This window comes from Rutilus rutilus, assembly GCF_951802725.1.
Source record: "Rutilus rutilus genome assembly, chromosome: 7".
NCBI lineage: Eukaryota > Metazoa > Chordata > Actinopteri > Cypriniformes > Leuciscidae > Rutilus > Rutilus rutilus.
The window spans coordinates 46308940-46336212 of record NC_140221.1 but is presented as its reverse complement, the minus strand read 5'-3'; the positions used below and the strand labels follow the sequence as shown (position 1 = coordinate 46336212).

At 37.7% G+C, this 27273-nt stretch overlaps 1 protein-coding gene and 1 long non-coding RNA gene across 3 annotated transcripts in view; one reads left to right on the top strand and one right to left on the bottom strand.

The window, feature by feature from the left end:
- Positions 1-22026, top strand: part of tspoap1 (TSPO associated protein 1) — a 136436-nt gene extending 114410 nt beyond the window's left edge. For both annotated transcript variants that reach the window (XM_084413863.1, XM_084413864.1), the window contains 8 exons: positions 664-794; positions 1339-1507; positions 8056-8124; positions 9295-9348; positions 10432-10535; positions 10624-10695; positions 15951-16052; positions 17911-22026. In XM_084413863.1, the coding sequence (XP_084269989.1) occupies positions 664-794; positions 1339-1507; positions 8056-8124; positions 9295-9348; positions 10432-10535; positions 10624-10695; positions 15951-16052; positions 17911-18129 (920 nt within the window). In that variant the 3' untranslated portion in view covers positions 18130-22026. The remainder of the gene's footprint in view (positions 1-663; positions 795-1338; positions 1508-8055; positions 8125-9294; positions 9349-10431; positions 10536-10623; positions 10696-15950; positions 16053-17910) is intronic.
- On the bottom strand, positions 1360-20257 carry LOC311293521. The gene is made up of 3 exons (XR_014627938.1): positions 20210-20257; positions 8068-8223; positions 1360-1492 (listed from the first exon to the last, which is right to left on the bottom strand). It is a non-coding gene; the product is annotated as an uncharacterized lncRNA (long non-coding RNA).
- Positions 22027-27273: the final 5247 nt, after the last annotated feature.

Here is a 27273-nt window from a genome sequence, read left to right as displayed (position 1 = left end):
TGATTTCTGAAGGATAATGTTACACTGAAGATTGGAGTAATGATGCTGAAAATTCAGCTTTGTAGTCACGGGAATAAATTGCATTAATAATTTTAAAAAATGTAGAAAACAGTTCTGTATTAATATTTCTGAATTGTACTGTTTTGCCTTGGTGAGCCTAAGGAAAATCTTTCAAAAACATTACAAAAACTCAATTACTCCCAACTTTTGACCAGCCATGTAGTTTTAATCTGTTCCGTAAGAACTTTATTAAAAATCATAAAGTTTGTTGGTATCTGAATAGACATTGGTGTGTCTTTCTCTCTTCCTGTCGCTCTCACTCTGTGTCACTCATGTGCGCACGTTTCTCTAGCGGCTCATGGCGGCTTAGGATCAGGAGGTTTTAGTATGATTACCTCACTTAAGGACACGCCTGGGCCGCACCATTCTTTCTTTCAGGCGGGGGAGACAACGCACACATTAGTTCACTGGCTTTAATGTTTGGAATGCATCAAGGAAAATGGGAAAATTGTCTAAAAGAATTTGTTTTATTGTAATGTTATAACGAAACTTTGCAAAGCTTCCCAAAAAAAATTATGATGCATGATATCCAGATCAACCACCAATGTGTTTGCTGCATATAAATGTTACAGGTGTGTTTGTGTGTACTCTTTGGTGTTGCAGATCCCAGACCATGTGGAGAAAATGAGGTCAGAATCTTTGTTGCCCTCTTCCCATATGAACCTGCAGTCATGTCACCCAATCCTGATGCTGTTGAAGAGGAACTTCCCTTTAAAGAGGGACAGATTATCAAGGTTTGACTTAGTTGCATTTCATTTTGTGATTTTCACACATGTATTAGTCTTTAATAGTAGACCATACTAGCTTAAAGACGGCATGAAGCATAAGTTGCGATAGTCTTTTCTTTCCTACTGTGACATACAGTCCTGCTCAGAGTTATTGGCACCCTTGCATTAATAAACACCCTTGCAATAAGTCTGCATCGTTAATCCTCACAAATTCTAACCTTTCATACACATTTGCCACAATTATTGGCACCCTTGGTAAATATGAACAAAGAAAACTGTGAAACTAAATCTGCATTGTTAATCCTATTGACCTTTTAATTGAAAAGCTCACAAATTCTAACCTTCCATTGACGTAAAACAATGAAAATACTAGGGGGAAATCTCATTATGAAATATGTTTTTCTCTAATACACATTGGCCACAAGTAATGGCACCCTTTTATTCAATACTTTTTTCCTGATGAGTTTGGAGATCAGAGACAATTCCTCTATAGAGAATCGCTCCAAATCTCTCCTCGTTCAAAGTTCATTGCAGTGTTTTTTCTCTTCAGGTTTATGGGGACAAAGATGCAGATGGTTTCTACCGAGGCGAGTCGGGTGGTCGTCGTGGCTTTGTCCCATGTAATATGGTTTCAGAGATCCAGGTTGATGATGAGGAGACCAGAGACCAGCTCCTGATGCAGGGCTTCCTCACCACAGAGGCATCTATGGAAAAGATAGGTGTGTTTATCATTGCATGTGTCAGACTCGTACATCTACACCTCGATCTGTGTTTTCACTCCAACATATCATGTTACCAGTCAGATTTGAGCCCAGCAAACTGTTCTTTCATGATAGCTTTGTACTCCAGTGAGCGGCTTACCTAGACAGCATTGAAGGCATCACAGGTACAAAGGCTTGAACTGTTTGAAATGATACTTTTGAAATAGATACTTTTATACTTAGATAGGAAATTGATACATACAGTGCTGGTCAGAATTATTTGCCCCCTTGGTAAATATGATCAATGATGGCTGTAAAAAAATTAATCTGCATTGTTAATCCTTTTGATATTTTATCAAAAAAATTTGTGCAAAAATCTTACCTTTCATTGAAGTAAAACAATTGAAAGTGGGGGGAAAGTCACGTTATGAAATAAATGTTTTTCTCCAAAACACGTTGGGAACAATTATTTGCCCCCTTTTATTAAATACTTATTTGTTTTAATACACTATTGAAACGTATTCATTAAACATGTTTATATCATAAAAAAAATTGACTATTTCACCCAATATTTGTGTGTTCAATGAGCTTATTTGATTACTGAGCATATGCTAACTTCAAACTCTCTTGAAATCAGTTGTAAGCATTAAAAAGCACTCTAGATTCTGCTTCTGTCTTCACGACGGGATCTTAAAGTGCTGTCTAGGTAGACAACTGACTAGGTTTTGGAGCAGAGCTGTAGTCTGACTGACATTTATTGAAGGTCATATTTTGAGCATGGTTCTAAAATAAAAATAAATCTCTTAACTTATCGTCCAAAGAAAAAGCCACAATCCAGCTACAGGGGACATTTTAGCATAGCTAGAATTACATTTTTAGACACAAGCTTTAAAATAGGTTTCAAGCTAACAACTTTGAGGAACTTGGGTTTGTAACTTAAGTTCTTAAAGTGTTAGCAGTGGAAAAGTGCTACTTTTATGTACTTCATAAGGGTGCATGCAGTATTTTTTCTCTCATTTAAGGCAAGACGCTACAGGTAAAACCATGTTTTTTCATGCACTGGTCAATTTTGTGATTAGTGGAAAGAAAACATCCAAAATAAAATACACATTTAAGTGTTTGTTTTATTGCACTTTATCTATTTGAGTCTGTAGGGTTTCAAAGGGTTGTCTTTAAAGGATGAGGGTTTTTTTTCCACTTCAATCCTCACTAAAGCATTTTCCGATTTATGGAGTGATAAAAAGAGAAATCCAAAATCCACTCTTTAATAACCTTTAACTCTAATATGTAAACAAAATGAAACAAGAATTCTGAACCTGACTTTATCCAATGTTCTGGAAATGTATGCAAATGCATGCATATTTAATTAGATAATGCATCATTTGCATATTTACACATTTCAGAAATCTTATAAAACAAAACAATTGTAATGTTCTGTCATTAATCAACTTGGAGAAATATGGTGATATCTAATAGTTAAACATTTTTACTCTATTCACCTGTAGTGTCTTGCCTTAAATAGTTGCACATGAAGGAATGAATTGTACTTTTTAAAAATGATGTAAAAAATGTACATGAAAAAGTGGCCACCGTGTTGATGTCACATGATCAGCCGAATACTCCTCACTTTATCTCAATCTGTTCTTAATTTTATTTGGTTCATGTTTCAGTGTCAGTTTCATTTCAGATCACAAAGCTTTGCCATTTTTACAAAAGTGCCAAAGTACTGTCATTGTAATGTGTGTGTTTTTGTGGTCACTGTATGAGCAGTTCAAAGAGCAACAACGTGGATTGTGTCTGCCAGAATACTTTGCTACAGTTCCGGTTCAGCCCTTTCTTTCTCACTGTGGTGGATCATTGCTGAAGCTAATGCTTATTCTGTTGTTTAAAGAGATAGTTCACTCAAAAATGAAAATTCTGTCATCATTTACTCACCCTCAACGTTTGAGCTTCAAGAGCCAATGAGGTTCATTCTGGTGTTACGCAGAACGTTTGAACTTCAAGAGCCAATGAGGGCCATTCTCGTGTTACGCAGAACGTTTGAGCTTCAAGAACCAATGAGGTTCATTCTCGTGTTACGCAGAACGTTTGAGCTTCAAGAGCCAATGAGGTTCATTCTGGTGTTACGCAGAACATTTGAGCTTCAAGAGCCAATGAGGTTCATTCTGGTGTTACGCAGAACGTTCGAGCTTCAAGAACCAATGAGGTTCATTCTGGTGTTACGCAGAACATTTGAGCTTCAAGAACCAATGAGGTTCATTCTCGTGTTACGCAGAACATTTGAGCTTCAAGAACCAATGAGGTTCATTCTCGTGTTACGCAGAACGTTTGAGCTTCAAGAGCCAATGAGGTTCATTCTGGTGTTACGCAGAACGTTTGAGCTTCAAGAGCCAATGAGATTCATTCTGGTGTTACGCAGAACGTTTGAACTTCAAGAGCCAATGAGGGCCATTCTTGTGTTACGCAGAACGTTTGAGCTTCAAGAACCAATGAGGTTCATTCTCGTGTTACGCAGAACGTTTGAGCTTCAAGAGCCAATGAGGTTCATTCTGGTGTTACGCAGAACGTTCGAGCTTCAAGAACCAATGAGGTTCATTCTGGTGTTACGCAGAACATTTGAGCTTCAAGAACCAATGAGGTTTATTCTCGTGTTACGCAGAACATTTGAGCTTCAAGAACCAATGAGGTTCATTCTCGTGTTACGCAGAACGTTTGAGCTTCAAGAGCCAATGAGGTTCATTCTGGTGTTACGCAGAACGTTTGAGCTTCAAGAACCAATGAGATTCATTCTGGTGTTACGCAGAACGTTTGAACTTCAAGAGCCAATGAGGGCCATTCTCGTGTTACGCAGAACGTTTGAGCTTCAAGAACCAATGAGGTTCATTCTCGTGTTGCGCAGAACGTTTGAGCTTCAAGAGCCAATGAGGTTCATTCTCGTGTTACGCAGAACGTTTGAGCTTCAAGAGCCAATGAGGTTCATTCTGGTGTTACGCAGAACATTTGAGCTTCAAGAGCCAATGAGGTTCATTCTGGTGTTACGCAGAACGTTCGAGCTTCAAGAACCAATGAGGTTCATTCTGGTGTTACGCAGAACATTTGAGCTTCAAGAACCAATGAGGTTCATTCTCGTGTTACGCAGAACATTTGAGCTTCAAGAACCAATGAGGTTCATTCTCGTGTTACGCAGAACGTTTGAGCTTCAAGAGCCAATGAGGTTCATTCTGGTGTTACGCAGAACGTTTGAGCTTCAAGAGCCAATGAGGTTCATTCTGGTGTTACGCAGAACGTTTGAGCTTCAAGAGCCAATGAGGTTCATTCTGGTGTTACGCAGAACGTTTGAGCTTCAAGAGCCAATGAGGTTCATTCTGGTGTTACGCAGAACGTTTGAGCTTCAAGAGCCAATGAGGTTCATTCTGGTGTTACGCAGAACGTTTGAGCTTCAAGAACCAATGAGATTCATTCTGGTGTTACGCAGAACGTTTGAACTTCAAGAGCCAATGAGGGCCATTCTCGTGTTACACAGAACGTTTGAGCTTCAAGAACCAATGAGGTTCATTCTGGTGTTACGCAGAACGTTTGAGCTTCAAGAGCCAATGAGGTTCATTCTGGTGTTACGCAGAACGTTTGAGCTTCAAGAGCCAATGAGGTTCATTCTGGTGTTACGCAGAACGTTTGAGCTTCAAGAGCCAATGAGGTTCATTCTGGTGTTACGCAGAACATTTGAGCTTCAAGAGCCAATGAGGTTCATTCTGGTGTTACGCAGAACGTTCGAGCTTCAAGAACCAATGAGGTTCATTCTGGTGTTACGCAGCACGTTTGAGCTTCAATAACCAATGAGGTTCATTCTGGTGTTACGCAGAACGTTTGAGCTTCAATAACCAATGAGGTTCATTCTGGTGTTACGCAGAACGTTTGAGCTTCAATAACCAATGAGGTTCATTCTCGTGTTACGCAGAACGTTTGAGCTTCAATAACCAATGAGGTTCATTCTCGTGTTACGCAGAACGTTTGAGCTTCAATAACCAATGAGGTTCATTCTCGTGTTACGCAGAATGTTTGAGCTTCAAGAACCAATGAGGCTCATTCTGGTGTTACGCAGAACGTTTGAGCTTCAATAACCAATGAGGTTCATTCTGGTGTTACGCAGAACGTTTGAGCTTCAATAACCAATGAGGTTCATTCTGGTGTTACGCAGAACGTTTGAGCTTCAAGAACCAATGAGGTTCATTCTCATGTTACGCAGAACGTTTGAGCTTCAATAACCAATGAGGTTCATTCTCGTGTTACGCAGAACGTTTGAGCTTCAATAACCAATGAGGTTCATTCTGGTGTTACGCAGCACGTTTGAGCTTCAATAACCAATGAGGTTCATTCTCGTGTTACGCAGAACGTTTGAGCTTCAATAACCAATGAGGTTCATTCTCGTGTTACGCAGAACGTTTGAGCTTCAATAACCAATGAGGTTCATTCTCGTGTTACGCAGAATGTTTGAGCTTCAAGAACCAATGAGGCTCATTCTGGTGTTACGCAGAACGTTTGAGCTTCAATAACCAATGAGGTTCATTCTGGTGTTACGCAGAACATTTGAGCTTCAATAACCAATGAGGTTCATTCTCGTGTTACGCAGAACGTTTGAGCTTCAATAACCAATGAGGTTCATTCTCGTGTTACGCAGAACGTTTGAGCTTCAATAACCAATGAGGTTCATTCTCGTGTTACGCAGAACGTTTGAGCTTCAATAACCAATGAGGTTCATTCTCGTGTTACGCAGAACGTTTGAGCTTCAATAACCAATGAGGTTCATTCTCGTGTTACGCAGAACGTTTGAGCTTCAATAACCAATGAGGTTCATTCTCGTGTTACGCAGAACGTTTGAGCTTCAATAACCAATGAGGTTCATTCTCGTGTTACGCAGAACGTTTGAGCTTCAATAACCAATGAGGTTCATTCTCGTGTTACGCAGAACGTTTGAGCTTCAATAACCAATGAGGTTCATTCTCGTGTTACGCAGAACGTTTGAGCTTCAATAACCAATGAGGTTCATTCTCGTGTTACGCAGAACGTTTGAGCTTCAAGAACCAATGAGGTTCATTCTGGTGTTACGCAGAACGTTTGAGCTTCAATAACCAATGAGGTTCATTCTCGTGTTACGCAGAACGTTTGAGCTTCAATAACCAATGAGGTTCATTCTCGTGTTACGCAGAACGTTTGAGCTTCAATAACCAATGAGGTTCATTCTCGTGTTACGCAGAACGTTTGAGCTTCAATAACCAATGAGGTTCATTCTCGTGTTACGCAGAACGTTTGAGCTTCAATAACCAATGAGGTTCATTCTCGTGTTACGCAGAACGTTTGAGCTTCAATAACCAATGAGGTTCATTCTCGTGTTACGCAGAACGTTTGAGCTTCAAGAACCAATGAGGGTCATTCTGGTGTTACGCAGAACGTTTGAGCTTCAATAACCAATGAGGTTCATTCTGGTGTTACGCAGAACGTTTGAGCTTCAATAACCAATGAGGTTCATTCTGGTGTTACGCAGAACGTTTGAGCTTCAAGAACCAATGAGGTTCATTCTCATGTTACGCAGCACGTTTGAGCTTCAATAACCAATGAGGTTCATTCTGGTGTTACGCAGCACGTTTGAGCTTCAATAACCAATGAAGTTCATTCTCGTGTTACGCAGAACGTTTGAGCTTCAATAACCAATGAGGCTCATTCTGGTGTTACGCAGCACGTTTGAGCTTCAATAACTAATGAGGTTCATTCTCGTGTTACGCAGAACGTTTGAGCTTCAATAACCAATGAGGTTCATTCTCGTGTTACGCAGAACGTTTGAGCTTCAAGAACCAATGAGGTTCATTCTCGTGTTACGCAGAACGTTTGAGCTTCAATAACCAATGAGGTTCATTCTGGTGTTACGCAGCACGTTTGAGCTTCAATAACCAATGAGGTTCATTCTCGTGTTACGCAGAACGTTTGAGCTTCAATAACCAATGAGGTTCATTCTGGTGTTACGCAGAACATTTGAGCTTCAATAACCAATGAGGTTCATTCTCGTGTTACGCAGAATGTTTGAGCTTCAAGAACCAATGAGGTTCATTCTGGTGTTACGCAGAACGTTCGAGCCTCCACAAGAGGTTTGTTCTCACGCGTCAAACTGGTTGGTTGAGGTTCTGTTTATGTTCGCTGATCAATGTCTACATGTGAATAAAAGCCTAAATTCAATCTTTTCATCATATAAAGTGATCGAAGTCTCTTCAGAAAATTTGGACTAAACCGCTCAATTCATATGGATTATTTTTTTCGATCTCTTCATGGACTTTTTGAAGAGTCAAAGTGGTAGTTGCGATGGAGGGACATTTTTCGAAGATGAACGAAAGACTCGCGTGTTCAGAACGACATGAGGGCGAATAAAAGATGACAGATTCTTTCATTTTTGGGTGAAGTAAGCCTTTACTCTCTCATTTTCAGCTTGGTTCTGGTTTTGCTTTTCCTTTGGCTTCTCATTCATTCTTGTCTGCCTACTTGTCTTTTTTTCCCTCGTATCCTGTTTAAATTTCATAAAGACGCCCGCTTACATGCACCGCTTCCACGCCGCACCGCTGCACCGCCGAAACCTAGACGCTCCAAGAAAGGTGTGTGTCAGCGCTCGTGTCTCCTCCTTCACCTCCTCCCAGATTTCACCTGCGTTTGGTTTGCTGAATTCCCAGCTTTCTGCTTCTGCATCAGGAACTCTGACCAAAGGGGGATACGAGCATTAGATATTCTTAGTGTTTTATTTTTCAACCACAGTCTGCATGAAATCAAAACTAACCTTTTAGTTATTTAAATAAATATTCCAAATAAATATTCCTGGTTTTACTCTGCATGATTCAATGCATGTTATTGTAATGAAAACAATGCGTCAAAATGCAATAACAAGGCCTTTCAGACAGAGAAAAACAATATTAACCAATATGGCATTCCATTATAAATGCATTAATTGGACCTGCTATTTTTCTTCTTCTTTTTTTTTTTTGTTGAAAAAATAAGCTTAAAAATATTATAATAATAAAATGTATAAAAAAAAAGTCAATTGACATTCTTTTTGTAGAAAAATTATGCAAAAAAAGAAAGTAAAATATAATAATAATAATAATAATAATAATATAAAAAATATTTGTCGTAATTGACATTTTTGTTTAAAAAAAATCAAGCTGCAAATTGAAAATATAAAATAATAACAATATATAAATTAATAATATATAATAAAATATGTGTTGTGGTAATTGACATTTTTTTTTACAAATGCTGTCTTTTTATAGAAAAAAAAGAAGCTAAAAAAAACCCACATAATAACAATGCATATTATAAACAAAATGATCATATATAATATAAAATATAACTATTATTTTTTGTGGTAATTGACATAATACCATCAATGTTTTCAAACTTAACTTGTATTGCACCAGGGATAATTCCTTTAAACTTGTACTTTCTAATGCTTGGACTCTCAACCCCCTTTGGTCAGCTCACCATCTCTCACTGAAGTGTGTGTGTGTGTGTGTGTGTGTGTGTGTGTGTGTGTGTGTGTGTGTGTGTGTGTGTGTGTGTGTGTGTGTGTGTGTGTGTGTGTGTGTGTGTGTGTGTGTGTGTGTGTGTGTTTGTGGCTCATGAATGCTGCACTCATAAGCTCAATCATTTTATTTGGTTTTGTTTAGTTTGATTAGTCATGTTCCCCATAATTCCAAGTGTCAATCAAGGTCAGGCAGCCAATCAGATGGTGTCTAACCCTTCCCCCCTCCCTCACTTCTGTCCTTCTCCAGTGGAGTCTTCTGCGGTGTGGGAGGACACGTCTGCTATAGACTCCTCCAGTCAAGGTTTGAAATCCTCAGTCCCGTCCTGTTTCTCTCTCTCGTCATGTTTTCCTCCTCGGATGTTTTCCAGCCGCATGTGTGTGACAGTTTAATTGCATATTAACGTGCTCTCGGATGATGCAGCGCTGCATGCTTTTACCATGAAGACGTGTCCTCATCTCTGTTCTAACCACTAATTATCTTTCAGTCTCTCGTTTGACAGTTGTGCATCTTTGCATCATGGGTGATTTTTGTTGACCTGCATGTGTTTTCTGTCATAAGTGCCTTTTTCTTCTGTTCTGTCTTTTTATCAAGCAGTAGATATCAGAAGTTTTGCAAAGCCAGAAATATATTTATTAGTGCTGGGCAAAGATGAATCGCATCCAAAATAGAAGTTTGTGTTTACATAATACATGTGTGTGTGTACTGTGTATAATTATATAAATACACACACATGCATGTATATATTTAAGAAAAATGTGTTATTTATATATAAAATATTTATATTTATATATAATATAAATTATGTATAAATATACATACATTATATGCATGCAAATATTTCTTAAATGTATACATGCATGTGTGCGTATTTATATATACAAAATGATTATACACGGTACACACACATATATTATGTAAACACAAACTTCTATTTTGGATGCGATTAATCGCGAAGTTTTCATATCAGTTAAAAGTTTATGGCATTATCAGAAATGCACTTTTTAAATAATGGGCCATTTGGGCAGATTTTTCTACCCGTGCAATTACAATGTAACTAATATTTCAATTAAATCAGTTCATTGAAATTCTCAATTCGAGCAAATATGGCTATTAATAATAAAACCGAAGTTACTATTTCAATAATGCCCCCCAAAAAATAGCATAAACTGTAAGAATATATCTGAAAAATAACATTTAATGCACATAAACATACAAGTTCGCCAGAGACCACTGTGATTGATTCACTTATTGACTTGGGCTGTATTTCCCAGAAGTGAATCAAAGAGGGTCCTGCTCAATCTCCCGATCTTTGCAAACGCTCATTGAGATGTGGTTTGATTGACTTGCAAACGCTCATTGAGATGTGGTTTGATTGACTTGCAGACTTGAGCCGCTCAGCCGCCCCGATGGGAAGCTCGAGACCCCGCAGGATGGTGGCCATCTTTGATTACGACCCGAGAGAGAGTTCCCCGAATGCAGACATAGAGGTGATGTCATTACTATTTATAATATTAGTAAAAAGAGTCTGCGCTGACTGTGTGAGTCTAACGTTTAATCTCGTCTCAACAACTCCAGGCTGAGCTGATCTTCAGTGCGGGCGACGTCATCTATGTGCTCGGTGACATGGACGATGATGGCTTCTACTATGTGAGTTTCTTCTTTTAAGTATATCCATAGCATTGCCCTGCATCACATTTGCTGAACGAAATCCAATACTTGTTTCTTGCTAATTTTGGGGTGCTGATTCCAAAAATAGTGCCTTACTCTCAAAATATGAGCATTTTTGCTTTCGACTACTATTTGTAAGGTGAAGAAGTCTTGTATTATCCCTTAATCACCAGAAAAACTGCAACAAAGACTTTATCTTCCTCTGAGCCAGCTTACGGTTATCTGTTCAATTCCTTGGCCTGTTTTTGCATGTATGACCTTATTTTCACATGTGTGGCCTGATTTCAAGGTTAGAATAATGGCCAGTGACACAAAAAAAATGCAAACATGATCAGATGTTTTACTGCATCCAAACAGCAACACATTTTGTGAAAAATAGCTGGTTACACTTTATTTCGATGTTCCCCTTTAGACATTGTGTTGACTATAAGTGATGTTGCATCTGCATGTCTATTAACTGAAAGAAAGCAGACAACAGAGCAGACAGGGCACATTGGAGATACCAGAGAAGGATTTCTTTTTAATTAATAGAATAGGATGTTTTAAGTGAACATAAACAGTTGAGAAGTTATTTGTGTGTAACAGTAGGCCTATGTTGGATTCGTGCAGCACTTAGGCCGTGTGTCCACCAAAGCGTTTTTAGCCAGCTGAAAACGGCTAGCTATGGGCACTTGAGAGAGTTTTGGCAGCGCTGCATTTTTTTTTTTTTTTCAGTTGAGACGCTTTGCTTGTTATGATACGGAATATCCGCGAAAGTGTTACTAGTATCTCATTTCACTCATATTTTGTTTCTGTGTTGATTCTATATTAAAATGTCGATACAATGTAACGTATTTTCTCTGGCTCTTGTTTTAAATTGTATTATTACGTTATTATGCTTGTTATCGTCATCTGCTAATGTTGTACAAGCAGAATGTGGCGGTTGGTCAGTGTGGTATTAGTCCCGCCCCTCCTCCACTGTGATTGGACGGTTGGGAAAGTGACAGTGATGAGCGCTGCGTTTTACCCAAAGTTGAACATTCTTCAACTCTCAGCGATCGGTAAAAAATGGCGAGCGCTTCAGCGTGAAAAAAAAAACCGCTCATGGCGTTTTAAAAACACAGTGCTCCGCTAATAGGCTTAGTGTGTTTGCTGTGGCACATATTGATAGGGAGTGAATGAATGAATAAAGAATGAATAGTAAAATGTAGTGTTTCTTCCGGTCATGTGGGGTAGATAAAGAGAGAACGTAATCGGGAATGCCATACCAAAATAACTTGTGTTTTTCTCAAGTCTCTGTCTTCAAGTCCAAGTCAAGTCTCGAGTCACTTGTTCACGAGTCCAAGTCAAGTCGTTTTGTTTTTTTGTTTTTTGCGACTTAAGTGCGACTCAAGTCCAAATCGAAGACTCTGGTTTCCATCTCTGGAGAACAGGACCTTTTCAAAAATACTTGGTGCTGGCAATTTACCAGTAAGGGAAGTTATAATATTACTAGTTAAATAACCGGTATGATGCTGTCAAGTTAAGTCACCTTTATTTATATAGCGCTTTTTACAATACAGAGTGTTTCAAAGCAGCTTTACAGAGATGACAGGAAAATAATGCAACAAAGTTTGTTTCTAGAAGAAAATAGCGTCACAGTCCAGCTTAAGTAAGTTCAGTGATGGTTCATTTTTGTTTAGTTCATTTATATATATATAGCTCTGGAGAAAACCGTGATGTCTTCCCTCCCTCATGTCCCCCTGAGACGAGAGATTTCTGTATTGTGTGTCTGGTAAAAAACCTCAGATGACGCAAAAATCGTCATTTATCATCATCTGAGGCTTTTCTGTCCAGAGGCGAGAGACTCCAGCCAGTAGGAGGAGCTCGTTCCGCATGTCTTCAACCCGCCCATAGGGGGATCTCACGATAAAACGCCGTCTTTTCAGTTTCGAGTCGACTAGCTGCCTAGCTGTATCATTTCTCCCGATACTGCCCTCTGTAACCGGTAGGCGTGGCTTGGGAGTGTCCTCGTAGGGCAGCGAAGCAAGTGCATTCTGGGAGTTGTAGTCTTTCATCCACATGAGCCAAAAATACATTTTCTGGCTTTTCTCAGTCTAGAAGGCACCAACTTCTAAAATAATTTCACATTTCTACTACATAAATGACCCAATTTAAATACACATTCATCTTTCCAGCGGCGAAATATCCCTTTAAATGCTGTGTGTGAACCAGGGCTTGACATTAACACCTGTCAAAAGCATGTGTATTTCAGCAGTAACACTGTCACCCCTACTAGCCACTTTGGCGGGTTGAATTATATATAATATATTTTTCAATTGTAGTCTTTTAAAACAAAAATATAGATTTTTCAACACATATCGATACTGAAACGCTTTCAATACTCATTTCCCGGAATAGATCCACGATATCAGCTGCTCTTTCTCTCTCTCTCATCTCTCCGACAGCGAGAGACACACAAACCCGCCTCCACTCACTCACTCATTTCATTTGCTCCGGATTAGGGATGCTCATTTCGATTAATTTTCCCGACCGACAACCGGCACTCTTTAATCGATTATTAACCGTTAACTGATAAGATTTCAAATAAAAATGACGCGTATCTGTATAGTTTTTATAAAAATAAAAATAGTTTTTTTTTTTAAAGGGTTTATTTTAACGTTCAAAGTGCAAACAGCAGCATACAGACCAGATCAACAACAGAACCTGGATTCAGTTTAAATTTTCACGCACCTGCAGCATTTCTGACAGTGAGAGAAAAACAGAACAAAATAATACAAATAAAAAACAAAATAGGCCTACACTAAATATATTTTTTAAACTTAAATAATTAACAAATTAAGATGACAGAAAGAAAACACTGAATCCGTTTGAACAAAGCTTTCAAAAACCGGATATTTTTTTTCCTTTAGACTAAGATTTTTCGTTAAATAAAAATAGCAGCCCTACCTCAACACCTTGTCTAATTTTTATTTTAAAAAAGCAACATATCAATCAACGTGATGTGGGGTCAGTCTGGAGCGCAGCCTGTTGACAGTCAAACGCGAAGTGTATATTCGCATCGCGTTATTTACTCGCTCTAGATTACTCGCGGGATGTTTTTCTTGTTTTTCGCGTCACTCGCGAATAAAAATATACCGCGCAAAGGAGTGTGTCATCATCATCAACAACAACACAATTTCTTTCTGCCATAATTTTTCCGTCATGTCTGAAATAAATGATATTGCTGCTCTGTAGGCCTACTTGTTGTGGAAGTCCCAAATACGGAGGAAAGCCAAACGACGACGTGTCGGTTCACATCACCATCCAGAGGCGCACTCAACTCGGTGAATTTCACCTCTTCACGCAAATTTTCTGCTCGAGTTGAAATTTATCAACTTGTCTTGCGTGGAAGACGCGATTGAGGCCATTATCGAGCTTTTGCGGCAAACGCGTCGCCCAATTCGCGTCATTCGCGTCTTTGCATTGACTTTGTATGTAATCTACTCGCGCAAATAATTAAATTCGCGTTTGGTGTGAACACGCCATTAGACCCGCGGCTGAAAACACCCTCTCCTATGGGACGGATCGATGTCCCGGGAATACACAGGTAACGTCTCGCTAGAAACGTGTGTGGTTGCGCGTGTCTACGCGCTCCGTGAGTTAATAAATATAAGCTATATAGTATTTTATTTTTAAACCATGCAGCAAAAAAATAAAAAAGAAGCTTAAAAAAAAAAACGTTTTAAACCGTTTAACTGATAGTATTAATCGGTCAAAATTTTTACTTTCGGTTAACGGTTAAACGGTCAATATGAGCATCCCTACTCCGGATGAATATTGATGCTGTTACAAGGCTTGATTTTCGGCGTGGGATTGTGCGTATTGTGCATGATTTGACTCATTCCTACAGATTTTGTGCTCAAACACCCAAAGTGCACGAACATAAAGCTGTCTCTCAGAACTAAACTGAGATCTTTTTCGCTGCTTATTGCACTTACACCGTCAAATACACACAAAATGATTACAAAATGCCGTTCTTGGTGAGTGTTCACATAAATACAGTCAGTTATGTTTTAAGTGAATGTAAACAGTTGAGAAAGAAAACGCATGTGTAACAGTATATTGGATCAGTGCGTCAGGTCTTAAAGTGACAGCAGCTTAATGAACCTGCTGCCAAATTATGATGATGTTAAAAATATCTATATGGCAGTTTTTCCCTGTGGTTTATGGTCTAAATTGTGGCCAGTGAAAATGCTGAGTGTCTGGTGGCTGTGGCGCTGCAGTTATTGGGTACTGAAGCAATTGCAGTGTTAGTAATGTTGTTTTTAAGAGCACAACTGTGTTCAGTGTGATCATCCCCTTACGCCTGTTACTCAGAAGGAAAGACAGTTGTAACTAAAATGAAACCGAAGCACTTCTGCTCATCCATGTGGATGAAGAAAACAGCTCAGCATTTAAAGCTCATTTCTGATGATTGACATCACACAGTTTACTGATATTTTGGTACTGATGTGTGAATAATGTCTTACGGGTAAAAAGACTTGTATGAACAACACATTTGTGAATTGACTGGAAGGGTTGTGTTCTGGTAATCTTACAGTAATGCTGATGTGTGAAAGGGGATATCGACTGCTTTTGTTATTATAAAGCGGATATATGTCTTTTGAAGCGCCTTCATTCTTCATTCATTTTGTGAAGAAAATAAACGTACGTCATGGAAAGTATTGATATTTTTGAACTCAGCATAATCGAATTTGCCCATATTAGGCCCTATTTTGGAGGATATTTTTTTTCAATCATGTAGGTGACAATTTTACATAGTAAGCTCTCTTAAGGACATGTTTAATAAGATCCCACCAGAAAAAGTTTTCACATTTTCATCACACAAATATTTAAAACATATTTATTTTTTATTTATTTTTTGTTTATTTATTTAAAATTAAATTTTTTTATTATTTATTTAAATTTTATTTTTCTTTCTATTAATTGTATTCTTTTTTATTTTATTTTATTATTCTATTTTATTTATTATTTTAATTAAATGTTTTATTTAAGTTTTTCTTTCTATTTATTTTATTATTATTTTATTTATATATATATATATATATATATATATATATATAATTTTTTTTTTTTTTTTTTAATAATTCTTTTTTTTTTTTTTTTTTTTTCAAGATGCAGGGCTGCGTCATAAATAGTGTATAAATATTGTGTTAGGATCAAGTATGATTGATGTGCAGCAGTGCATGATGGGTTTTTGTTGATGTTTTCAGGGCGATCTCAACGGACACAAAGGCCTCGTTCCTTCCAACTTCCTGCAAGCATTTCCTGAGCCGGAAGAGGACGGCGTGACCGAGAGCCGTAGAGATTCACAGGTGTGTGTTCACTGCATGCACTACCGTCAGTCATTGCACGTCTCTTCCATTCTGTTCTGTCCATCACAGCGTAATTAACAGCATTAGTTTCTCCAGCTGTCTTTTGTTCTGCATGTCGTCTTATGTGTGTTTTATCTCTTTGTGTTTGTTTTTATTTTTGCATGGTTTTCAGAAGCACAGGAGAGGTGTTCACTTTAAACAGTGACCGTAAGTCTTTCGTAGATCTGAAACCCTCTCTAGTGTCTCCTTTCCTTAAATATAGTGACTCTAAACTTCACACTGTGAACACTGATGAATGATACCAAAGGTTATAATGGGTATGTGTGAAATCACACATCATCTCTTTTAGTGACTTTCTTCTGTGGAGCACAAACGGAGAAGTTTAACAGAGTGTTTCTAAGCTGTCGAGCTCAGAAAAAGACACTAAATCATATTATAATGTTTTATAGATCCAGTTTTGTAGAATCTCAGATTTTGCATTTAGAAAAAACTGCACATTGTACTAAACTTTCTTCATTTTTACATAATTATATACAATTTTACAGTGTTATATCATCCACAAAACAATTCTGTCAGTCAGTGGGGTCCAATAATGTGTGTTTTAGTATTATTTATATACTATTATAGCAATAAATCAAATGTTGAATAGGTGTTTTAATTTTTTTGTCTTGCTTTTGTCTTTTTTATACTTTTTTATTTTTTTTACCATTTAGGGTTGATTTATTTTTATTTCAGTATTAGTTTTTGTTCAGTTTTAGTTTAGTTTTGATTGATTTCCAGTTAGCAACATTTCTAATTTAGTTTTTCCTTCTATTTATTTAATATTTTATTATAGCTTTATTTTTAGTTAACAAAAATGATTCCGTAATATAACGATAATAACCCTGATATGAACCCCAACATTCTTCAAAATGGCTTTTGTGTTCTACAGAAGAAAGTGGCTGAAAAATGATGATATTTGTAATGTTTTAGCTGTACTAGCCCTTTAAACTTAAATGAGTATTTCATGTTCATGTATTGTCTCTTCATGTCATGGTTTCTCTCTCTTCTCGTCATGAGCTTGTTTTTTTAAGATCATGTCAGATATCTGTCAGATCTGGCACTGTGTTTTTCTGTTGCTACTTTGGATTCCCACAATATCTCATGTAGGCGACAGTTTTACACAGTGAGCTCTCTTAAAGACATGTTTAATAAGATCCCACCAGAAAAAGGTTTCACTTTTTCATCATACATATATTTAAAACACATTTTATTTATTTATTTTTTTTATTTTTTTTATACAACTCTCATGTAATTAGTAGAAAGTTAACTCTCTCTCAGCTCTTTTTTTGTTGTTTTTATATTTATTCTATTATTATTATTATTTTAATTTGATGTCCTTTTATTTATTTAATTAAATGTATATATATATAAAATAAAAAAAATTATTACATTTTTCACATTTTCATCATACATCTAAAACAAATTTTATTTATTCATTTTATTTTATTTTTTATTTATTTTATATTTATTTAATTTTATTTATTTTATACAACTCTCATGTAATTAGTAGAAAGTTAACTCTCTCTCAGCTCTTTTTTTATTTTTTATATTTATTTTATTATTATTATAATTTTATGTCCTTTTATTTATTTTATTTTCTTTAATTACATTTGTTTATATATATATATATATATATATATATATATATATATATATAACATTCAAATTTTCATCATACATACATTTAAAACATATTTTTTTTATTTCATTTATTATAATTTTTTTTCTATTTTTTTATTTATTTATTATTTATTTGATTAAAATATATATATACATTTTACTCTTATGTAATTCTGTTTTGTCTTGCGTCTGCCAGGTGAGCCAGACAGAATCTTCTGAGCATCTCGATCCCGTGAGCTCCTCTCAGCCAGAACCGACCCCTGACGCGACCCCTGATGCGACCCCTGACCCGAAGCCGGCCCTGAGCTGCTCTCCTCCGTTCCCCGACGCCTCTCTGCCCGAGAAAAAGAAGAAAGGTTTCTTCTCCAAGGGCAGAAAGCTCTTCAGAAAGCTGGGCTCCAGCAAGAAGGAGTAGCGCATCAGGCTGTGAGCGGGACGGATCTGCAGATTGCACTTTTCCTCGTGTGTGTGTGTGTGTGTGTGTGTGTGTGTGTGACTGAACAATAGGAGAATCGTTCTCATTCTCTGACTTTTTGCCATAATGACGCAAATGTACCAGCGCTTTCGTGTGTCGGACTGTTTCTTCTTTTTGCAAAGCAAATAATCGCAATAGGAGTTTCACCAAAGCTGTGAATAGAGCTCATGCTAACTTTAATAACAGCATCTAGACATGAAATAACAATCAAGCATCATCCACTGGAAGGCAAAGCACACTTACGAGGAGAATTCTGGAAAGTAAAACGGGGAGTGACAAAATAAAAGTCACTACAGAAATCTTTTGCACTACAAGTAGGGTCCAAGACTGCAGAACTGTGTCCCTTTATCCGTTCACGTTGATCATGTTTAGCGCTCAAGACTAGAAGATGTGGCGTTGAGACAAACCAGTGAGTGATTCGACTCAAAACTCAAATCTTTGCATATTATTCCAGTTATTTTTACTGGAGAGAATATGAATGATCACAGACGAGGCTGAAAGCTTCTCCTATGTTTGATAGTGCATCCCAGTTACAGTTCAATCCATATTTTCTGCAGTTTCACATTATTATTATTATTATTCTACTGAGAATAGCATTTTATTATAATTCTACACACTTGTGTGCTTTTTTCATTGAGAGTAATCGATGAGAATTTCATTGTGTTCGAATTTAAAACTTTCATTGGCTCAAACTATGAAAAATAATTTGCATAAAAATAATTTGCATGCTGAAATGTCCTTTTGAAGCACATTATTTCGATCCGTCTGTGAACGCAATATCGAGCGTCTGGTTCTGTACAGGTTTTATTGATCATAATGAACTCTGTGTTTTAGTTCAGCTTCGCCTTTTCTCAAACTCACCGTCATGGAACTCTAATAACAGTAATAATTCATTCACTTATGTCTGATACGGTATAAACGTACATCGTTGTGTGTGTGTGTGTGTGTGTGTGTGTGAGACATCGGCTTCTTTCTGCATGAGCTCTGTCTGAACTTTTTCTCTATGTAATTGTTTTGATCCTCTTTTCTTTTCCTCCGTTTTAGGAGTGTTGTAAAGTCACAGCATGTGAGCATAACACCACACATACACACACACACACACACACACACACACGCTCTCTTGACTTCATATTGCAACATGTAACTCCCTGGTAAAGTTAGTGTGAAATGCTAGCATGTGTTTTTTGGTCTTACAGGGCTCATGTCAAATGATTTCTCAGGTTTGCTCATCAGTTTTGCGTCTTAAGTCAGCTCGTGCTCATCTTAGGCGAGACTGTCCAGAACACACGGTTGATCTTCTTGCCAAAAAACTACAGCGACTAACAACCAATCACAGAGCGCCAGCCGTTTAGAGGGGCGGAGCTAGGGCCGAAACGACCTCACAGACAGGAAGTAGGTGAAGGTTTCAGACATTCTCAAAACTCCTACCGAATACACTGCAAAAAAATAAATAAACATTGTTAACTCAAGACATTTACTGGAGTAGCTAAATGACTTTAGTCCTGTTTTCTGAAAAAATGTGTGAGGATGATTGAATTAAGCGTATTTTTCTCACTACATTGGCAGATATTTAAACTTTCACACATTCTTTGGAAAACCAGTCATTTTGCTTTGCTTGGAAAACAAAAATCCGTTGTTTTTTTTTGCAGTGTAGGCAGAAAGCATTGTTTTTAGCATTCCTTCATGCTACTTTGATTGCACTGAATTATTCTAATGCATTAAACGAGCTTATTTTGCATTATGTTCTGGGTAGTGATCCCTGGATCCAAACGCTCCCCTCGCTGCACTATAATCCAGACGCATGCTGTGATTCCCACGAGGAACGCACAGATCTGACCGTAATCGTTGCTACTGCAAGTAGGCGTATCCTAGGCCATAATAAAACTAGCCTTATAAGACCTTGCTTAGTCTTAACTTCAAGTTTACTACAGCTGTGTTTGTAATGACTGCATGCATGATGGTTTTCCATCTATACTCGGCCTTATTTATTCTATTTATGTGTCGTAGTAGTTGCACGTACCTTGCGTTTGTGTGTTTTGCGAAACTGATGTTCTCCCTCAGTATTGTGTCCAGTACGAGTATCCAAACATTCTCAAATCACGATGCAATTACTCGAGAAGCGAAACTGAAGATATTAAGTTCAGTGAAAGTTAACCGACCAGTAAGGGCAGAAAAAATGTAACTAATTTTTCTGACCCCATTGTTTGTTTATATGTATATTTGTTCTTGTTTCAAGCATTTTTCAAGTCATTCACAAGTACATGCATCTTGATTTAAGTGTGTTTATTTGCACTGGAACACGAAACAGGAAGAAAATCTTTTTTTTTCTGCAGTGCGGTGTTGAGGTCAGTGTATTTTTGTGATTTGAGGTATGATATTTTCATACATTGAGAAAGAAACTCTATTCTTGTGTCTGTTGCAGAAGGTGGATGTTTTTTGTACATTTTTCTAATGCGTTTTTTTGTGTGTGTGTGTGTGTGTGTGTGTGTGTGGAAACTCACCTGTAAATAATGCTTCTTTTTGGTAAAGTATTTTTTGTGCATGCCGAAACAATGTTTTTGGATAGTCACACGGGCATCATGCTTTGTGAGGGACGTCGTAGTGATTTACTTGAATGACTTGTTGCAATATGGACTTTTTACAGAAATAAAGTATATTTTCACATAAAATGAGTTTGTGTCGTGAATGATGAGAGACGAAACCAAGTTTTATTTCTTTCTGTTTTATTGAAGTTTTAAAACATCACATTGCATTTCAGAAGACACGTGTTTTTGATGATTTAGCAGAGAAAGCTGGCTTTAGTTTCTGTAAGCGCACCACCGCCTCACGTGGACGTGTTTTGACACTATGAGACGTGTGCGGCTTTACGAAACAAAGCGACTTCCTCTTTTCTCTTTCCCGTCGTTCTGCGTCGAGCGCCGTGAAGTTTCCCAGCAGCCAACAGTACACTCATCCATAAAGTAGGAAACACTACACTGTGGCGAGGGGTTTAGTAGTGCTTTCTACTTTATGGATGACTGCACTGTACATCCCAGTGTCCAGGTGTCCACGTCTCCTCTGGAGAAACGCTTGCGATCTCAAGCTCCTCCTTCACACACACACAGACACACACACACATTTCCACTTGTGCACAACATGTGAACCCCGCCCAAACTTTACACCGGCTTTAGACATGCACAATCAAACAGTTTTCGCAATTCACTGAACCAAATGATTTGGTGCACAATGTTCAAACTTACAACAAATATACCACAACAGACATTTCGTTGAATTGCATTAAAGTCTATACACAATTACATCAACTTTTGAAAACGGGTGGAGTGAAATAAAAATGTTAGAAATGCCCAATGCGTCACAAAACCAACGTCTTCCCTTTTCATCACATGGCAGCCATTTTGATCATCATGAGTAAGCTTTTTCCTTCAAACGAAGACGTTTTCAGTTAAAATGCTCATTAGTATTAAAAAAAGAAACTGCAATGATTGAAAAAAATGCACGTTGTGGACTTTTAACATTTTAGATGAACAGAAACAGAAAAGGAAACATTTTTTTTAAATAATTCAACATGATTAGTTATTAATCAGTATTAAACTACAACACTATTTGTTGCATTCCAAAAATGGTGGACTTTTAACATTTTAGCTTAACAGAAACAATTCTTAAAAATAATTTGACTATTATCGAACAGATTTTGTACATGCGTCAATGGATAATCCAACATGACCCAACGTTAAAGTGAAAAATGTGAAAATATGAATGCAGAAGATTAACACATAAAGTTACACATCATGTGATACAGTAATAAAGACACAAAAATTTTTTAAAAAAAAGGAAAAATCGTACTATTATAACCATAGGCATACATTACCCATCCACACTTCTCTAGCTGGGTTACATCCGCACCTGTGGATCGAGCCCAGTACTGATATATTTGCCCAGTTCTTCTCCAGTTCTTCTCCAGTGCTGTGTTAGCGTCTTCCTCTCCAGCCCAAGTAGAAATGGGCCTAAAAGAGGAGAAGAGCTTGTATTTAACCTCGCTGCCAACCACGTGTTCCTCAACCACACCGGAAGAGGCATAACAGTCAGATCCTCAGGCTCTGCTGTCATTCGCTGCTTCTGCCCACCGCTCACGCATATTCACGTATGAAGATTAGTCTGTGTTTAACAGGTGCACGTTCAGGGAGACTGAAGTTTAATCGAGAAACCCATTTAGGGGTCTCAGTTCAGGTTAATGCCAATTAGTACGATTAAATAGTGCGAATAATAAAAACTTATTTTGTTGCACCAATATGCAATTTCTTTTCTCTATTGAAAAAGGATGCAAATTCATTTTAAAATTAGGGGGTCATATGTTTAAGAAGGTTTAGATGAACACACACACATGTCATATATAAGGGTTTCTCAGCCTTATCTTGCTTTCTGTTCTCCTGAGCTCTTTCGGTTTGTTGCCTAACAGTTGCAACACGAGAGGAAATGCCAAAGTGTGTCTCTCAAATCCCCATCAGAGGGAAGTGAGTGATCAGCCGCTGGGAGAAACCATGCCAGGACTTTATCAAACTGAGCCAGGTTGAACTACAGACCAAGAAATGCACAGTTCACTGAATTCATGTCTAAAATTAAGTAGATGATGCCTAGTAGAGAGCAGACGTAGAGATATGATCTGTTCAGGCACAGGAAGGAGCAGTGTGTGTGTGTGTGTGTGTGTGTTATTTCCTGTGTGCAACACCTGCAAAAAGACATGCATACACAGTACACACTGACAGAACAAATTGCTGGTGCTTAAAGAATATTATTTATTTCACAAAGCATTTCTGATTGCATGATGCAAGGAACGTCCTCCAGCTGTGGTTTAGTTTGACGTTTCTGCTGGAGATCAGTCGATTAATGAGAAAGTCATGATGTGTGTGTGAATGTGATTTTTAACCCAGATCTCTGGAGCGCGGTGGTTTGAAGAGGGTCTGGTCTGTCTCTTTAGCGGTTATTGACGTGCACACGAGGTTTAAAGTGGCATGAAACCACAGCGTTCTTCTCTTTCTTCTTTATATCTGAACAAGGACAACAGAAGCTTCCTTCTCTCATTTAGAGCGGCTTCGGTTTGAAGGCCTGAGCGTTTGTTCATACAGGGAACACCGGCCCGGGTTTCAATTCCCCAGCTCTCTTTATCAGACCAGCCTTTCAAAGTCTGTTTGCAACCATGACAACCTGACGAGACGATGTGTGTGAGAGCTGAGCCGGGGGATTTTTTTAAGTGTGTGTGTGTGTGTGTGTGTGTGTGTGTGTGTGTGTGTGTGTGTGTGTGTTAGTGTGTTGAGGTCAGAGCTGCATGCGTTTTGAACAATTATAAAAAGCCGAGTGGAAAAAGGTGTGGTGAGAGAGATGTGATCTGAAGTTGACTCTCGTCTCGTTTGGTTTCACTATGACACATTTACCCGCCCGTTTCAATGCCTTTGTCCTTCAAAAAGGGAAAAAGCCTTGAGAACGTTTTGCATTAAAAATAACACTATGCTAAACTGAGACATTATGTAATATGTTAAAAATATTGAGATATTTCCATGTAAAAAGTAAAATAATTTGAAGTCAATTAAAGGCCTAAGTGTGTTTTAATACATTTAACCCATTTTTGTATGTTTTTCTGAATATTAGAGACATTAGAAAACAGACCACATGCTTTGAGCTGAACTTTTGTGTTCTGTAAAGCTGTTTTAACTGAGTTTGCTTCATAACACTGAGCTGAATAACAGTGTCGTCTCTTCAGAGCTGCTTTACTGCATTCATTTCATAATAGAAGAACTTTGCAAACATCAATAATGCTGTTTTTAAGCTGCTTTGAAATGATCTGTGTCGTATAGAGCACTATAGAAATGAATGTGAATTGTCTTTACTTGACTAGTTTGAGGTTTCTACAAACAAGCTTGGGCGTAACAATAATAAAAAAAGATAATTAGAAAGCTTTTTTTTTTTTTGTGGTGGCAAGTTTCCGAGTGCTTCATAATGAATGTATTGTTGGTGTTTGCTAAGTTGTTGCTTCCAAATTGAGTGCATCCAAATTCTGTAGTGTAAATAGTGCGAGTCAAAAAGAAATAGTGCACTTTAAATGAACTGAAAAAACAAGTGTGAAATGTTAGACACTTCATGCACTCGATTAGCACAGACTTGAGTATGTAGAGGAGAGGAGGAGCAACTAAAATATCCTTATAAAAGTACACTATAGTGAGTGTATAGGCCGTCATTTGGGACACAACTGTGAGATTTGTGAGATTGTTCCTCCTGTATTATGGGAGAAAATGTTGCATGTGATCACAAACACTGAATTACTCAAATTAACACTCAGGATGATCAGTGCTGATGCTTGACTTGGCAAACGTCTCTAATTAACGCTTTGGAAATGGAAATTTACCTCGTAACCAGAAATGAGTTTATCCATGTGATTTGTCCAATGTGTTTGATTTGACAAACTGTCAATCAAAACAAAACATAAAACACAATGTGAGTTGAGATTAGTGTAATATCAAATGTACAAAGGTTTATATGCAATCTAAAATCTGAATAGAATTAAGTTTCAGAGAATCCTCAACATGTTTGCTGTATTTTGCTGAGTAGATTCATGAAAGTAATGGTGTAAGAAGCAACTATTTTTCTCTTTCTCGTGCGCTCTGTGTCTCAGACGGTGTGTTTCAGGCACTCTGCTGCATTGTGTGTGTGTGTGACGAGACCTGTTATGTGTTTAGGTGTTTAAAAGTGAAATCAATATTAAATCAAAACTATAGTTATTTAATTCATTAGTGCCAATTATTACAAAGAAAACCTATGAAACTGTGTGTCGACGGATCCAATGGATCAAATAATGTTTTCTTCGTGAACATGTTTTCACTCTGAAATGCATCACTTTATGGGAGAAAAAGGTTAAATGAACACAGCAGCCTCAAAATATATTTGGACACTGTGTGTGTGTGTGTGTGTGTGTGTGTGTGTGTGTGTGTGTGTGTGTGTGTGTGTGTGTGTGTGTGTGTGTGTGTGTGTGTGTGTGTGTGTGTGTGTGTGTGCGTGTGTGCATATAATACATACACACACACACACACACACATTGACAAAGTGAGTATTGTAAAGAAACCAAGAAACACTTGGTTTGAAATATGAACACAGTAGATCTCCAGTATGGTGTTGTTGATGGGTAATGTGATTAACTCATGTAACGGGTTAACGTGTCATCGATGAGCAGGAAGTGACCTGTTCTTGTCCTGAAAGCTGATTGGCTGACGGCGAGCCTGCTCTGTCCCGACTGATAGACATTATCTGGTTTGGCAACAGCTTCCCTCCTCTTCTTTCTGCCTGTTCTAAATGTCCCTCAAGATCCTCTGCTGACCAGTGTTTTGCAAATGATGTCGTCACCGTGTGTTACTTCCTCTAGTTTTAAAATACGACCCTGAGTGTGTGTGTGTGTGTGTGCGTGAGAGAGAGAGAAAGAGAAAGAGAGAGAGTGTTGGTTCGATAAAGCAAGTTGTTCTTTAAATGCATAACACTTTTTTAGTTGTTTCACAACAGCTCTACAGAAATATAATTTGCTAAATATTTGGGTAACACTTTATTTTACAGTGTCCTTGTTACATACATTACATGTACTTACCGTAGTAATAACAGTAAATTATGCATAAATAGAAGTTGCTAACCCTAAACCAAACCCTAATCCTACCCTAACTCTATAGTAAGTATAGTTAATTAATATTACTCAGTACTAAAAATGAACTGCCAAAACGCACTGGAAGATGAATTCTTCAAACAGTGGTAAAGACGATGTGGAGCTGGTGCTAACACACTTCAGCTTGTGATTGTTATTAAGAGCGGATCGTTTTTTAGGACTCTTTACCTGATCTAAGTCTCTGAGATCCTGACATCTTGCTCTTCTGGAGACTCCAGGTTGCAGTTCTGGGAAATGGTGGCGCTGGAGACTAAAGGGTTCCTGGTGGTTTCACACTTGTTAGACCTATCACTTCTGCCACTAAAGATTGCTTTATTAATAATCTTCCTAATCAGTTTCATCATCTCAGCATCCCAGATAGCTTAGAAGAACTCGATATTGCGACAGAAACTTTTAACTCTCTCTTTTCCAGCACTTTAGACACAGTTGCTCCGTTGCGCTTAAAGAAGATTAAAGAAAATAGTCCAACGCCGTGGTACAACGAGCACACTCAGGCCCTTAAGAGAGCAGCCAGAAAAATGGAGCACAACTGGAAGAAGCAAAACTAGAGTTTTTTTTTCGCATTTCATGGAAAGAGAGCACGATTGCATACAGAGAGGCCTTAAAAGCTGCTAGATCTGCTTATTTTTCAACCCTATTAGAAGAAAATAAACAAAACCCTAGGTATTTATTTGAAACAGTGGCTAAACTAACTGAAACTGTGAAGTTAAACTAACTTCAAGCCCAGAAATTTCCAAGCAACACAGCAGTAATGACTTTATGAACTTCTTCATTTATAAGATTGATAATATCAGGGACAAATGTATAACTATGCAACCGTCTACTACAGTATCGCATCAGGGAGTGCACTGTAGTCTCCCTAAGGAAAATTCGATTAATTTATTGCTATAGAAGAGGAAGAATTCGCTAAACTCATTAAATCATCTAAACCGACAACATGTTCGTCCCTATACCGACTAAGCTACTGAAAGAGATGCTTCCAGAGGTCATAGATCCTCTTCTTACTATCATTAATCATCTTTGTCTCTAGGATACGTACCAAAAACTTTTAAGCCGGCTATGATTAAACCGCTTGTCAAAAAAACACAACTTGATCCTACAAAATTAGTCAATTACAGACCGATCTCGAATCTACCCTTTCTGTCAAAGATACTAGAAAAGGCAGTATCTTCACAACTATGTTCCTTTTTAGAAAGAAATGATATATGCGAGGATTTTCAGTCAGGATTTAGACCGTACCATAGTACAGAGACAGCTCTCATTAGAGTCACAAATGATTTGCTCTTATCATCCGATCATGGTTGTATCTCGATTCTCTCTATTGGTGTTAGATTAGATTAGATGATTAGATTCAACTTTATTGTCATTACACAAGTACAGGTACAAGG